The 15,450-nt window shown below is 45.5% G+C and overlaps 1 protein-coding gene across 1 annotated transcript in view; it reads left to right on the top strand.

Moving 5' to 3' along the window:
* Window positions 1-15,450, top strand: part of LOC146207447 (transmembrane protein 135-like) — a 66,661-nt gene that overhangs the window by 46,590 nt on the left and 4,621 nt on the right. The window contains exons 3-9 of the mRNA XM_084587480.1: window positions 861-953; window positions 1,433-1,466; window positions 2,415-2,480; window positions 8,608-8,979; window positions 11,275-11,442; window positions 13,277-13,417; window positions 14,241-14,339. Of these exons, the coding sequence (XP_084443606.1) occupies window positions 861-953; window positions 1,433-1,466; window positions 2,415-2,480; window positions 8,608-8,979; window positions 11,275-11,442; window positions 13,277-13,417; window positions 14,241-14,339 (973 nt within the window). The remainder of the gene's footprint in view (window positions 1-860; window positions 954-1,432; window positions 1,467-2,414; window positions 2,481-8,607; window positions 8,980-11,274; window positions 11,443-13,276; window positions 13,418-14,240; window positions 14,340-15,450) is intronic.

The raw sequence follows: 15,450 nt of genomic DNA on the forward strand, positions 1-15,450 counted from the left end.
TGCTTGAAACGAACGCCTTTGTACGCTCATGGCTGTGCGCAGAAAGTGTCCGTTCGCAGAGGCGTCACACCGGCCCTGTCGATGAATGGCGTGATTTATGAGTAAAGGAATGGCTGTACGTGGAGTAAGTAATTAATTAGAGCCAGAAAAGTCAATTAGACGTCGAAATAGCCATGAGCGTCGATAAAGTGTGCAGACGTCAAGACGGCCACGGTCGTCGTAGTTGTGCAAAATACGTCAAAATTGTGCAAAAACATAGCAAAGGTTTAATGTTAGGGCTCGTTAAAAGTATAGGAAGAGTAAAAGAAGGAAAAAAAGAGCAAAAAATGAGAGAAAAGAGCAAGAAGAGAAAAGAGCAAATGATCAAAAAAGCGGCAAAGTCGTAGGAAAGGCTTTCGTCTTACCGCTTGTAAGAGAGATCTAAGTGCCTCCAACGAATATTATTTATTTAATAGCATAATGCGGCCAACCCTTCCGCGCGTTATTTGTTTCGTTGTTCAAGCACAACTTTTCATCGCACGGATGTCCCAACGTCTTAAGGAACATTTTGCAAACCGTAGATTCGCCTGTTTAGAAAAAAGTGCTTCGTATACTTACTGTGACATCATAATGTCAGACGCGACAGCAAGATTGAGATATTACTGGGAATCTCTCTTGAAATAGGACAAAGCTTGACCTTGGGGGTTTTTCACTTAAAACATGAAACATAGTGGGAGAAGCCGACTACGAGAGCAAGAAAAAATAGCGCCTGCAGCGCTTTTAAACCTTACAATTGCCACATATTAAACAAGTATGAAATTTGGCTAGTGTATTGTCATCTTCCATCGTTACTATCTCGACCTTTCGCACTGCCAACGCAGGAAGCTGGTGGGCCGGTTCAACTTCCTGAATGCGTCGTACCTGCCTGGCTTCCTGGCCAGCCTTATGGCCATCCTGCTGGAACGCAAGAGCAGGTAAGGCCGATCGCGCACTGGAGTCACTATACAAACAGCGTCATTACGAGTAAATGTTCCCAATTTTAGCTTAACGATTTGTAGCTAGCATTAACATGTTAGCTACAAAATGTAATGTAGACATGTGGAGAAAAAGGTCCCAAGAAAGAAGTGCACGGGAGCCTTCAAATAGGTAGCATTTTTCTGATGTCTTTATGGTATTTTAAAGTATGCATTTCAGCTACGTAAGAACAGCAAGGTCCTTTTCGACAGTGTCATTTAATTTTCATACTTTATGTTACATTTCTCTCTCTCGCCCCGTGTACCCAGATTTTAACCTCAAAATTTTCTACATTTATGAATTATAGTCGCCGATGCCCACCTTCCATCTGCTTGTCATGAATTTTCTTTATCAATATATGGAGTCGAGGGGAAGAGTTGTTGATTTAACAACAAGTTGACAAACTATGCTGATCTCAATACACCACTCTTCTTCGCAGGAGACAAGCGCTGGCCATTTACGTCTGCAACATTGTAAGTGAACAAGTTTCTGAAAACGGCTTTTCGTACCGTACCGCATTTTGACGAATAGTTTGATTCAAATAGAGCAACCAAGCCCCGCTGGCATTTACGCAGAAAATTTCGCCCACATTTTCGTACGCTTCATATACCGGGTATCCCAGCTAACTTAGACAATGCAAGGTTTAAAAAAATACGGTTTGCCCTAGCACAGTGCAACAAATTCAGATATGTTCAGAGTCGCCTATGCTCCATTATTTTTTCGTTCACTACAGCTGATTAATTAGTAAATACTAATTAGCTATTTTTTTAGTTATTTGCTTGAGAGAAAGTGTCGATTCAGAAGTTGTAGATCTTTTCGAAAAACGGATAGCTACGTCATTTCCGTCACTCTACGACGACTTACACCGCCCTATCTATAGGCCTTCAAAAAAAAAAATGCTGTCAATAAATAAAAAATAAAGTAATCAGTCTTAATCAACTGTAATGAATGAAGAAAATACTGAAGGTTAGCATAGGCGACTTTGAACATCGCGCAATTTGTTTCACTGTGATAGGGCAAACAGTATATTTTAAAAGCTTGGTCAGAGTTACCTTTGACACTCGATATATTCGGTGCATGATTGTGTGGGATGCAAAGGAACTACCGAAGCGTAAAAGAAAAAGAAAATTCAGGGCTTCCCTTAACGTTATTAAACTTAGTGGTTATGAGTTTTAATACGAATGCACTTATTGTTTGTAAATGAGACCCGGTTGTTATACAGCCGGACACTGTCCCACCAGCCTATTATTGGCTTGGACAGGTCCGTAAATGTGGCCAGAATGTGTAATAACAACCGCTCATCTTGCAAGCACCACTGCAAGGTCATTTGTGGTTATGGCTTCCTCACGGTCCTCTGTAGTCGCGAGCCTCCGGTCTCTCGCGTCAACGCTGTGCACCCACGCCCCCTCTTTCTTTCACAGGCCTCGGAGACCATTTTTCGCATGAGGGTCTCCCGCAAAGAGCTGCGACCAGTCAAGCATGGCGAGGTGAGTGTCATCCGCTCCCGTGGATGTATACCGCCACTGATTGTCTCTTCCGTTGTTTCTCGGTGTGCCGCGATAAATGCCTCGGGTACGGCGGACGCTAAATGACCTGTCGGCCAATCGCGAAACGACACCCGCTCAATGGGAAGGTGGGTAGCGGAGAGTAGCGAAGCTACCGGAGAGACTGTTATGCAAAGAATGAAACAATGAGGCGTTCGCAAGCGGCTTGATGCTGTAATTCTTTGTACTGTTATGAGTCCTTCCATGGCCGCTGATATCATTTATTTATTTTTTTTATTCCTTAAGCTCCTTTTCGCTTATCTTGCGTAAAGAAATGCTTAAACAGTGAGTACAAAATTGGTTGTCATCTGTATCTTTTTTTTTTGTATCGATTTGTTGATTCATAATATTGTGCAGGGCCCGAGAAAGTATTGAGGAAGGACAGGAATATCGTGTATATTTGATCGTGATAAAATCAGGGAGCACTGCAGAAATATGTCCAACAATAAAAAATAATAAAGGAATGATAGCAACATTCAAAAGCAAAATACTGCCAGTGTAAAGATGTGCACCTTAAACAGACTGAAGTTAGGTAGATGCAGCAGAGATGGCAAAACGTTAAAGTTTCTGAAAAGCTGATGTCGTGAAAGAAAAGGATGTCGTGGTGTCGTGAAAAACAAAAAAAAAATATGTGAAAGAAAAAGCTGGTGTCGTGATGCGAATGTGAATGAATAGCAAGCAGTCAAAAAGAAAAAAAAATCTCGTAATAGCCCGTTATGCATTATCCTGGAATGCTTGGTGGTCGGACATGCGTCGTAGATGATGCCAATACAAAATGACCCGTGAAATTGCGTTTAAATAGAAGCATGTAGTGTTCTCCCATGAAAACGTTTCAAATTTAATCTTCGCACAATCTGTGCATGCGCTTCTGTAAGTAGTGAAGATAGTCTGGTGGTGTACTGAAACCCATGAAATGCACATACAAAAGCGATGCAACTACAACGTACACAATGGCTCGGCAGAGGCATGCGTCACGCTCGAATGGGCGCTCTAGTTACAACTGAAGCCATGAGGAGGAACGTGGCTTTGAACTGGTCGTCCAGCGTCGCTTTTCCTCCCTGATATGCGCGTGCCATACATAGCAAAATTACTGTTGAAAAGGAATTAAATTACATTACTAATTACTTAGCTGAAAATCGTAGAAAAGTAATTAAATTACATTGCTCATTACTGCTCCCCAAAAGTAATAAAATTGCATTACAATAACTTCTACTGAGTAATGCAATTACTTTGAAATTACTTCCTAGTTTCCATAAATGCAAAAACTAAGTAAAGCTATTAAACAAAACAGCCACTTGTTCTCCAGAGTATTCTGGTTGACTATAGTTCTGCTCAATTCTGTCTCCTTTTGCCAATCCGTTACGCTGGCTTCGGATTGCAGCACGTCGTTCCTGCTTTCGCGCACTCTACATTGTTGTCTATTGATTGAGTGATGGCGCACTTTAGTAAAAGTAATTTTGAGAGGAATTAATTACTTTGCTGCGAAATTACTACTAAAAGTAATTAACTACATTACTAAATTACCAAACTGAAAAAGTAACTCAATACATTACAAATTACCGAAAAAGGTAATTAAATTACAGTAATTTCGTTACTGTAATTCAATTACTGCCATGTCTGGCGCGTGCAGTGGAGAGCGGAAGGGGCTCCAAGGCACGGTACTCGACGAGGTAACTGCAGAGTGTCTTGAGCCGAGACGTCACTTCTTTCTGCATTGTTTTCCACTGAAGAAACTACTGTCGAAAGTGGAACCACGCAATTTGACATCAAACGTCGTGATATGCGTGCTTTGTCAAGGTGTTTTATACTTGCAACGCTTCCCATCGGCCGTAGGCGAACGGCGTCTTTGGACTGCAAGTATGAACTGAGGGGTTTCACCATTTTACGGGAGGTGGCCTATCGATTAGGGGGATAGGGGGCAGTGGCCTGAAATTTATGAAGGTATGACAGAACATGTATAGTCCACCCAATGATAGCATTATCTAACTGTTTGTCAACTCATTGGAGGCTGCACACTATAAAACTAAGTGCTGGTAGCACGTGTGACGGTAGTACGGAGGATAAACCAGCGGAAAAGACGCGTTCACAACTAGAAGAAGTACACAGGACAACTATAGAAGAACAAACAACTAACAAGACCAGCTAACAAGAACAATAACAAAAATATATATATCTAACAAGAACAACTATAGAAGGACAACTAGAAGAATAACACCTAGTTGTGAACGCGTCTTTTCCGCTGGCTTATCCTTCGTATCATGAACCAACTGGCCCAACGAGCTACGCTTCTTCAATAGTGTGACGGTGGCTACGTGACCACAGCCATTTCCGGAAATACATAAATTTGTCCGCATCGAATGTGGTAAAAAATAATCGTTCATTAAAGCAACTTTCGCTCAGGTCATAATTGATAGCAGACGTTTCGTGAGAACTCTACACCATAGCTGTTGGAACAGCTAACTGGCACTAGACTGTGCGTAATTGGTGTACTTGAGGAATTCACCGCGACAAATATTCGTCGATAACTGACTATTATCGCCGTCTGTTGCCCTCGTCTATCTCTAAACTCAGTCGGCTAACATAAAGAGTAGATTGGCAGCTCCCTCCATGGCTCGCTTTACCGCCGTTTCACCATGCGCTAGAGTGGTTCCAGCACTGTGCCACCGCGGCTTCGCACCACTTACTATAAGATTACGCACAGCTTGGAAGGTTTTTCGTTCATTATGTCAGTCGCCGGCACGACCGTGGTAGCACAACTAGTGGTAGCACAACGTGGTAGTACCTGCCGAAGTTATGGTCACTCCTTGGCCGAATGGCTTCACTACTACCTTAAACTTCTTTTTTTTTTTTCCCTCGGTTATCAAGTTTCAGAATGCGCAAATATGAATGCGTTCAGAAATGCTGATTTGTGCCACTTGCGTTCTGTTCTGGTAAGACGACATGCGCATATCAACATGGTGTTTATTGCCACCTCAAACCTAGGTGACGCCACTTTCTCAAGATGGCGATGCTCTTGACTAAATCAACGTTTCCTCTACTTGATAAAAGTAAAAGAGATGCTGACAAAGTATTCAGGTGACGTCATTGCGCGGCGTGCGTACTATACTCCTCTGCACAGTAAACGAAATCGATTTCTGATATTTGACTACACCAAACAAGCCAGAGGCATGAAAATTCTTATGCATATAACTTGAACTTATGGTTAGCTTTTCGTTTAGGCAAGCTGAAAAGCTTTTACAGCGGGCTACTTTCTTTCGCGGAGGAATTGTGTGTGGCGGTTACTGTAAGGTTTTAGTTGTATCCCTTTTTCGTGCAGATCAGTCAGGATCAGGTGTTGATAATCTGATTTGATATACTAGCAGCCTTCCTCAGTGCAGCATGCACGCCGAAATGGCGGCCATCATGACGTTGCATGCATACTCCCTACACAGTACAGATTCACGCATGCTGATTAATTTTGGCATGCATGAGGACGGTCTATATGATGCAAATTCGAGCTGCGTACGAGCGCTCTTGTGCTCACGTTGTCATTCATGCCATGCCAGACGTATCGTTCAGCCAAATTTTTTTTTTTCTAAGCACTGATGTCGGGGTGAGCGAAAAAAATGTAGAGGCTCAAAAATGTTTTTACTGGTAGGAATGAAGGGACGAAAACTACCAGAGGAGACGTCACAGGTGATGAGCTTGTTGCTTGCGCACGCTGAATCATGAAAGGCAACGGCGCATGAGAAGGGAAGCGGAGCAGAACAAGGCGCGTAACAGGTTGCCGCAGGGTTTGCTTTGAGTGGGGCGTGTGGGCAAGGCGACGGTAGGGAAATAACGGGTAGGTCACGTGTATTGAGGTCACGTTATGCACTGAGATAGATTCCTGGCCACGCTTGAAACCTACGCCCCGCCCGCCAACTTTAGCATCGGTTGCTTGGGACATTCTGGCCTTATACCAGTGGGACAGTGTTGTTCATTACAAATTCGAGAGAAATTATCACTGGCAGTGAATCTTTTCCTACCATCCCTGTCTGGCTAACCTTGACATCCCCGGCTATAAGCTTTTTTCCGCATCCAAGAAGGGCGTTTCAAGGACTAATCAAATTTTTGCCTCGGGGGGTCGACATTCATTGTCTAGACTCGGATGAGTTTAAATGAATGGGCACCCGAAATTACTTTGATTTATGCGGAGTACGAATAAAGGGGGGCCTGATCGGGCTCCCCGTAGTACAAACACGTGACGTCGACAAGACCGAAGCGTTGAATCGAATAAAACGGAAGTCCGTATTAGTGAGATTCTGCGAGTAGTGTAATGAAAGTTGCTTGCATGCTCCGGTCCATATATTTTCCCTCCAGTGCCCGCGGTCGCTTCGTGACGTCAGTGCGTGCGTAATAGCAGCATGGTTCCGCAGATCTCCTTGAGCAACCCTCTCATCTATCGAGCAAGAAGGTGAGCCGTAAACGCTTATCATCGTCTAGAAAGAAAATGTCTACAAAAGCAGTACATTCGTGCCGCACAGCGAAGGTGAACTGTAGCGCTTACCGCCCCGCAAAGTGAGACCCACAACAGTGAAAGATTGGGCCGGACAAGTTTAGTGTCGATGGGTGTCGTGCCTCAAGTGAGGATTGTTCCCCTTGCCGACCACTTTTCTTGTGACGCATTCCGACGCTCGTGTACGCTACGTGATGACCACGCTGATTGCAGGGTGCGTACGTAGGGCTCGGGGTAATGGGCTCCGTCGAAGAGCGGGAGTGCACTGTTTCTCGGTCATTAATGGCTTCGGTTCAAAGCGACCGTCCTCTCCGCGGCGCCGCCCTCCGGAAGTGACGCCGGAGGAAAGAACCAATTGGAAGGAAATAACGATGCCGCTCACCCGCATAGATACGCCGTTTACCGGCGTAATGGACGAGATTCCTCATGCTTTAATAAATCGCAATTTTTGCAATTGATCCCTTCGGAACTATCCGAATCGAAGACTGTGCACTTGATTCTAAGTAGACCGGTAGCGTCCACTTTCGCAACAATACAAGTATTGAGGGGTGTCTTGCGTAATACAGCTATGCTCGATGAGCTTAAGAGAGTCACCCAATGTGCAGTAATCTATAACGAGGAAGTAATTGCTCATTATCACCCAAGGCAGCAGGTAAATGGTAGTGAGTAAATGCTTCGTAAATTATGCCACCTGGGGGCTTCCACTGCTCTTTGGACTTGGCTCAGTCTTTGTTCCGAGATGATTAGTAAGGCCTCGGCCTGCCACCTGCTAGCTGTCCTAGTGATTTCAGTTGAACACCTGCCCCGGACAGACGATGGTTCCGGGTTCGATCTCCCGATGAGGGCGAAATTTCCTATGCAGCCTTTTACAAGAATTAAGCACTTTTCTACTTCCGTATCCCGTGGAAGATCTGGATATGGCAAAGTGCGCACTTGTTTCGATAATTACATACCTTAAATATTATTGCGGTTAGTAGAAGCCGCTTTCCTCGGATGCGGTAAATAAAATCTTACATAATTATCGAGATTGCGCTGAAAAGTAATATAGGTCATGAGATGCCGATATAACATTTGTGAATTCCGTAAATTTTGATTGAACTGTGTGTTCGAGAAAAAAAGAGAGAGGCGTTACTTTTCGGAGACTCCAATGCACAGCGACCATGCATAATCTTGTGCATAGTGATCAGTCCCTCACGCAAGGAATGAGGGAATAGGGATCAGGGAGGGTGTAAATATGAGTCACACAATCTTTTCACTGTTATTCATTCACTCACTCTTTCGCAGGGGTAATTAGAAGGTTGGGTTGTTACGATATACAAGGTTTAACGTCTCAAAATACGTCTGCTATGAGGCATACCGTAGTGGAGGGCTGGGGAAACAGTCTGTTTAGTAGAACCAGAGTCCTTGAATACATTTATTGAAGAACTCTGGTAGAAAAAACCCCATGAGAGAGCTTTTACGAGATATATAGCCCTGCAGAGCTTTCTCCGTGTTTAACGGCATCACTTTGGACATAGTTATGTCGTTTGCAAAGCATTCCGCGTTCTGCTGGCGAGGCTTCCGTCTGCAGGACCGCCTCTTACACATGCGCAGGTGTTTCTGTTCAGCGTCGCCTCGGCGCTCTTCCTGTACGTGATCCGGCGCAGCGGCTTCTCCAACGACCCAGTGAGCCGGGCCTTCCAGTTCATCGTGGGTCGCGAGGAAGTGCTGGCGCCGAGCTCGTCGACGCACACACCCAGCTCCACGGGCAGCTCTCCCACGCCGCCCATGCTGCGGGACAGCGCGCCCGAGGAGCTCCAGCGGCAGCGCGAGGCCCAGGAGAAGGCCTGGCAGCTGGTCGACTACGCGTCGCGACTGCTCGACGACCAGGGCTCGTGGCTGCAGAAGAGGCTGGCCGCGCTGGGTCTGAACGCCCGCCACTGGTCCTGCGGGCACAAGAGAGGATGTGTGACGCACGTCCTACAGGTGCGGTGCGTGCAGCGGTTTCCCCAGGAATTGAAATTAATGGTGGTGTCTAAATTTAGAGAGTGGAGGAGGGGAAGAAGTTAAGGTTAGAGAGAAGGCTGTATAGTGACTTATTTATAGTAGTCTCAATGTGAAAAAATTCAGGTGAGGACTACACACCCCGCTTAGAGGGAGTGTAGAGAAATCACTCATTGCGTAGCAAGCGGTCAGTACTGTGGAGGTCTCCGGGCAGACAGCAGCGCCGTTACATGCAGCAGAGCAAGAACATCAGTGGGAGCTATGGTTATGTAAAACGGTGCTGAAGGTGCTAATCCCATCTGGCACTGCCATGGCACATCAAGGATGTTTGCAGGAAGAGATGTATAATCAGCGGCGCACTGGTTCAGCTAACGCTGAATCTGGCTATGGCTATGGTTATGTTACCGCTTGTGTAAATAAATTACCGATGCATTAATGCTCGTTTCTGAATAGTTTATTCCTGTAGCCGTCGACATTTCTTTCAGGCGAGCGTTCCGAACACAATATCATTATATCATTGTGTTCAGATCAAAGGGGGAACCCACATCACCTCCCAGTGGCTTGCTCTGAGTTTTTACGAGGCGGCGAGACTTCAAGAGGTGGCTGCGATTCTCACCGTGTGTGCGATTCCCACCCTTTTCTTTCATATGAAAGGAAAAGCCTGAGTTGACGGTTGGTGATTGGCCGCCGACCAGTCACTCATTTGGCGAATTCCATGAGCAGAAGAGAAATGAACGCCAGCGCACCTTTCTGTCCGACTTATCAGACAGTACCTGGTCATGTCACCTGTCAGCTACCGTCACCTGATCATTTTCAGCGGTCTGCATCAGATGTGCAGTGCCAGGATGTCTAAGGCCACACGTAGCGCGTAAGCATGACTAACCAGGCCCATGTGGTCATTGGCGGGGGCGGACACTCGCATAGTTGAGTGCGAGGGGGCGGCGCAGCTCTCGCTGTCTCGTTCCTCGTTTGCGAGCTAAAAGCGACAAAGTTATAAGGTCCCTGTTAACGTTCGGTAAGTCGTTTTCTTTTTTCGTGAGTCTTGATATATGAGATTGTCGGGAAGTTAGACAGAAACCCAGACCTTGTATTTCGCTCTACGAAAATGTACTACAACATTCTTCTAGCGTGTCTGGTGAGCGGCACGGGCATAGGAACTGAACGTCCGCTTGTGCTGGTGAGCGCGCCGCGCGGCGTTGTCATATACGCTTACCTTGGAACTTGGCAGCATAGTATCCAGCCTATTTTCGAAGGCTCGTGTTCGTCCCGTCAGTCTCGTGCGTGATGGCGTGCGTGATGGCGTGCGTGATGGCGTGCGTGATGTTATGTAATCGAAAGGCAACTTTAAGGAGGCGTGAGAAATCCTGACATATCTTTTGACGAATTGAAAAGCTCCAGACTGATGACATGGCGAGCTTTAGTTTATATATTTCGCTTTTATGTGCTGAGAGGATGGGAGATATTTTGCCATCTAATTGCCACCGTACCGTTTTTTTAAGGGTTAACTTACCTGGAGCTAGGCGGGATTCCTTACGCTTGAGTAGCCGTGGAGAGGCCCGCGCTGGAAATTTTCTGTGTGTATTTCCTGCTTATAAATAATTTGTCAATGATATCTTTCAAGTTTTCGTAAAATACGGAACTACGAAGAAAGCAACGGGAAAGAACCCATTTTTACTGTCCCGTTCTTCGCAAAGTCCGGCGTCGGCTTTGCGAGCGAAAAAAAAAAATCATGCGCTGAGTGGTGGGCGTGCACGTTGTAGGACGTCGCAAGACCACATGGCATGGCCTAGCTATAGCATCTCCTGCAAACAGCTAGGACAGCTACTATGAAATGGGAGGATGAGATGAAAGTTAACGGAACTCTGTACCCTTAAGGTCTGTAGTCAGACACGCTGCCTCCTAGTCGTTCATACGGCTTGACTAAAGCAGATATATATGGCGGGTGGTCTTTCACGTAATGTTGTAACTTACAACTGTTCTAATGAGTGTGTGCGAGAAAACAGGGGTACCAATTAAGGATAAGTTTTTCAAGCAGTAAATTGATGAGACAGGACTGAGACGGATACCGGCATTTTGGCGCTAGAAAAATGTATCTGCGAGTCGGTAGCGCTGTCAACGTTGTTTGCCCTTCGTGGATTTCATGTTCTTTAAGCATTGATCTTGTCGGCTGTACACGTTCTTAGCGGACCATCCTACAAGGAGAGATCCACAAACCAGATGCGGTTTCGTAGAGGGCTCTCCCTACATATTCCTCGCTCTTCTTTAATGGTGCTACAGGGTTTTCTACGTCCCTTCTTGCTGGGCTGTGGCCTTCGCGTGCTGTTCCGGCTGGTGGCGACTCGTCGGCGACTGGCGCAGGACCTGAGCCGCATCTATCCACTGCTGCTCCGTCGGAACAACCTCTGGCTGGGCGCCTTCCTCGGCTCGTTCGCCGGCATCTACAGGGTAACGATATGCGATTTCGTTACACACTCTCGTTAAATGCGAGAGAAAAAAGTTCTGAGCTGAATAGAGCCAATTATATAAGACGACACAAACATAGGCATCGGCAGCAATCTCTACAAAGGAAGCTTTGTGCTCTTTTCTAAATTAATATGTTAACCTTTTGGTGAGTCATATTGCTGGAATACATATATACATATATATATATATACATATATATATATATATATATATATATATATATATATATATATATATATATATATATATATATATATATATATATATATATATATATATATATATATATATATATACTAATTTTTCGATTAATTTGCACTCTTCACCCTTGAATTGCTTGAAGAGAAAGAAATCTCTGCTTTAAAAGGTTAACAAACAGCTTAGTCTTACTGACATCTTTAAGGCGTTTCCCGAACATAGTGGCATAAGTATACGGTCGCTCACCGCTTGTCGGGAATACGTGAGCGTAACAGATCAACCAAAAGAATTACGCAGCGTCATGCTATGCTGCTTGCTTAAATCACTAAACTGGATTAAAACTAGCGTGCAGCTATCACATGTTGGCTGTCACCGCGGCCCATGCGCCCCTCTTCCGTCTGGCGCTCGCTCTTTCTGCACTTCTCCGACGTGAGCGCCCACATGCACAGCCCGCCATCAGTGATGGGTCGATAAACTTGTAATGGGGGTCCCGCATAGCTCCTTCAAAGGAAAGAACATTTGCTCTAATAGCGCTAATATATCTAATAACGAACGCTGCACTCTTGGCGACTAGGCGAGCTGACCAGACGCTTCGCATGGGCTCTGTGCTCTTTGAGCCTACCACCGTTCATCTGGTGAAGCAAACCGCAGCGAACTCCAGCTGATCCCCTTGATTTCGTGGTCTTATATGTGCGGGGAGCCCGGTGTGCACGCTGCCCCTCGGGGCCATATCTGCAGCTTCTCGGCTGCCAAGGCTGCCGGATCGAATCCTTGCATCGACGGGCACCTTTCGATGGAGGTGAAATGCAAAAATAAAAATCGCTTGCTTTGCAATTTCATTGCTCGCTAAACGGTATAGAATAAATCATGAACACTCTACGATGGCATGCATCGTAGCCCGCTTGTAGCTCTGGGACGTACTATACCACGCGAGATAATTTTTTCGCATTAGATGTCCCTCTAACACGCTCGATGCCAATGACCGCCGTGTCCTACTGCTTGCGTGCCCTCCTGGTATGCGTAAGACTTGAGTCGAGCCCCAGTGGCGAGATTTATTTTAGAATTTTACCTGCTCTTAAATACCCCCATTAGAAAAAGTTCGTCGCCAATTTCAGCTTAATTTAAACCCTCCCCAAGTTCGTTAGGTTTATTTGAATGTGGGCTAGTTGTTTGAAATTCCCGCGCGAAGTCATGTGGTCTTGACACACCTGCTCCTGCGTTTCGCTTCCGTCGAAATGATCGAGGCTTCTGCAGCAAGGGTTCGAACCCGTGTCGTTTGGCAGGGCAGCTGAGCGTAGGTTTCTAGTTAGATCGATTTCGGCGCCTTGCTTTCCAGCAAGCGCGAACCCCTCGCAATGGCTCTGAAAGCGCAGCTCACTGGTGCGAAATTGAGCGCGTGTAATTCATCGGTCCAGGCGTGAGAAGCAAACCATTGCATCTCTAGTAACGTTGCAGTCTGTAGTTGCAATCACTGAACTGGGCAGATCGAATAATTAAAACAACGAAAACTGCGTCATAGTACACACCAGCGCTGACAGACACTCAGCTACACGCGTACGCAGTCGTCTAGTACCTTGTCGTCGTTTAAGTGGTCAACGTGTCTTCTGTCCTTTCTCAGTTGGTGAGCTGCCTGCTGCGCTGGAGCGGAGATGGCCGTAGTGACTGGCACGCCCTTCCTGCCGGCCTGTTGGCAGGACTTTCCATGTTTTGGTACCCCAGTCCGAGCATGGCACTTTACCTAGTCTGGAAACTCGTTGAGGTGAGCTCACGCGCACGTTTGACGACTGGTTCAGATGCAGCTGTAGGGATACACTCTATTTACACTCTATTGCTGCGAACTATTATTTGTTGCTGCCGACAGCCACCTGCATGTGCGGCCTTATCGCTTTACTTGTGTCGCGCAGAATGATCTAGGTAATTCCGCGAATATTTTGTATTCTTTGTTCACGTTCAGTGTTGCGTGAGCATGTCTTTATCTCGTTCTTTTGTAACGCAAAATGCGCCAAGATTTATCTCGAAGGATCGCAGCCGCACGCGACTGCTTCTATGTTAGTTCATATCACTAGTGGCTTTTGGTGGCTTTATCTCGGTGTTTGCTTTCTGGCTTTAAATTCAGTACTCCCGCAACTTCTTCTATGCTGTCCATGTAACAATGGTATACGTATGCATAAAGCTTCGAACACTGGGCCACGTTTCTGACGCTTTAATGACAAATGGCCATGCGGAGAAAACCTGTGGCTAGGTCAAACCGGTATGCATAAGGAGGGGATAAGCCGTACAGTCTCAATTTGGTTATTCCTGTTTGCTTTATATAGCAAAATCAGAATGTGTGCTTTTATCCCATTTTGACTGCTCGTCCAACGCAGCATCTTTCGTTCACTGTCTATTTCGCTTTTGTGTACAAAGTGATGGTTGGGCAAACTGACGAAAACTAAACCGCTGGCTAAATACGTGCATGTAAGCAAGGCTGCACCAGCTTTGCGTCTCATGTTGAACTAAAACTAATTAAATTGCGGATATTGCTTCTTCTCACCTTTCTTTTCTTTGCCTTCTTTTTTCTTTTTTCCTATGTGCGCACCTAGAATTCCTACATGGCCGGGATGGACAAGGGGATCCTTCCGTGCATTCCCAACTCTCCCGTTCTCCTCTACTCAGTCTCGTGCGCAGTGCTATTCTATGCGGTAAGTCAATGTGTTCAAATTAACTAGCGAATGCCTGTTCCAGAAAGTAGGGAAACTAGCTAGGATGAATAACGTTATGTGTTTGCAAATTGCGACGGCGGCAGAAGAGAAATCGAGAAAGGTGTGGAACCGTTTACTGTAATGATTATAAAAGGTGCGCTAGGAATTTGCTTCTTTGCCTTGGCCTAATAATGAGATAAGAGTGCACTTTAGGCTAAAACGATATGCAAGGATGTTTTCTGCACTCCTATTCAGAGCCAGATGGAGTGCAAATCATGCTATCCAAAAGGCACATTTTCACACCAATGTAAAGCCAAGAGCAAACTCCCAGACTTCGTTCTCCCAAAAATATTCGCGTGCAGGCGCTTTTTGATGCTGTAGTCGGTGAGGCAGTGTACTTGGGAGTTATCCTTTTCGTGGGCATATATGCGCAACGCCCATGACGCTGGGGCCGTCTTTCACACCGGAGAAGGTCTCGTAGGCTTGTATGCAGTTAGTTTGGTTTAAAGTCGCCGTCACCTGTACACTGGTTTCACTTGCAGCTTAGCGGTGGAAGTGCTGAGCCAATTGCACCATTTTGTGCCAATATGACATGACCTGTTGCAACAAGCTACGCCAAAGTTGCAATTTACGCCATAATTGACCATCACAAGCATACAACGTCAAATTTAGCCGATTATTATCGTCAGTAGAGCAACACTGCGCGCTCTCTATACAAAAGCACGCAACCGTATTATTATAGTGCCTATCTAGAGCACTATAACCACATCCACGACAGTTGGTTCACTCGAGTTGTTTGTCATAAACCTGTTATCGCTGCGACTTGCACGAAAAGGCATTTGGCACAAGCTTTTCTGAATTTAAATTAACAGCAGCTAATCGGTTCCACTGCTGCTTGCAGTAGCTGTCATTTGTCTATTTTTCTTTCATGAACTCGAGCAGAAATTTTTGGGATCATTGCTGTCCTAAATAATTCTGCTAATGGGATACAAAATACTTTAGTCCGAAAACTGCATGCAAATTTAAATTCATTTTTGTTTCGACCTTCCTTAATTCAGAAATTCAGATAGTTTGAATTCAGGGCATGGTCCCTGTCGATGTCCATTTAAAG

This window comes from Amblyomma maculatum, chromosome 1, assembly GCF_055883805.1.
Source record: "Amblyomma maculatum isolate TAMU_Amacu chromosome 1, ASM5588380v1, whole genome shotgun sequence".
NCBI lineage: Eukaryota > Metazoa > Arthropoda > Arachnida > Ixodida > Ixodidae > Amblyomma > Amblyomma maculatum.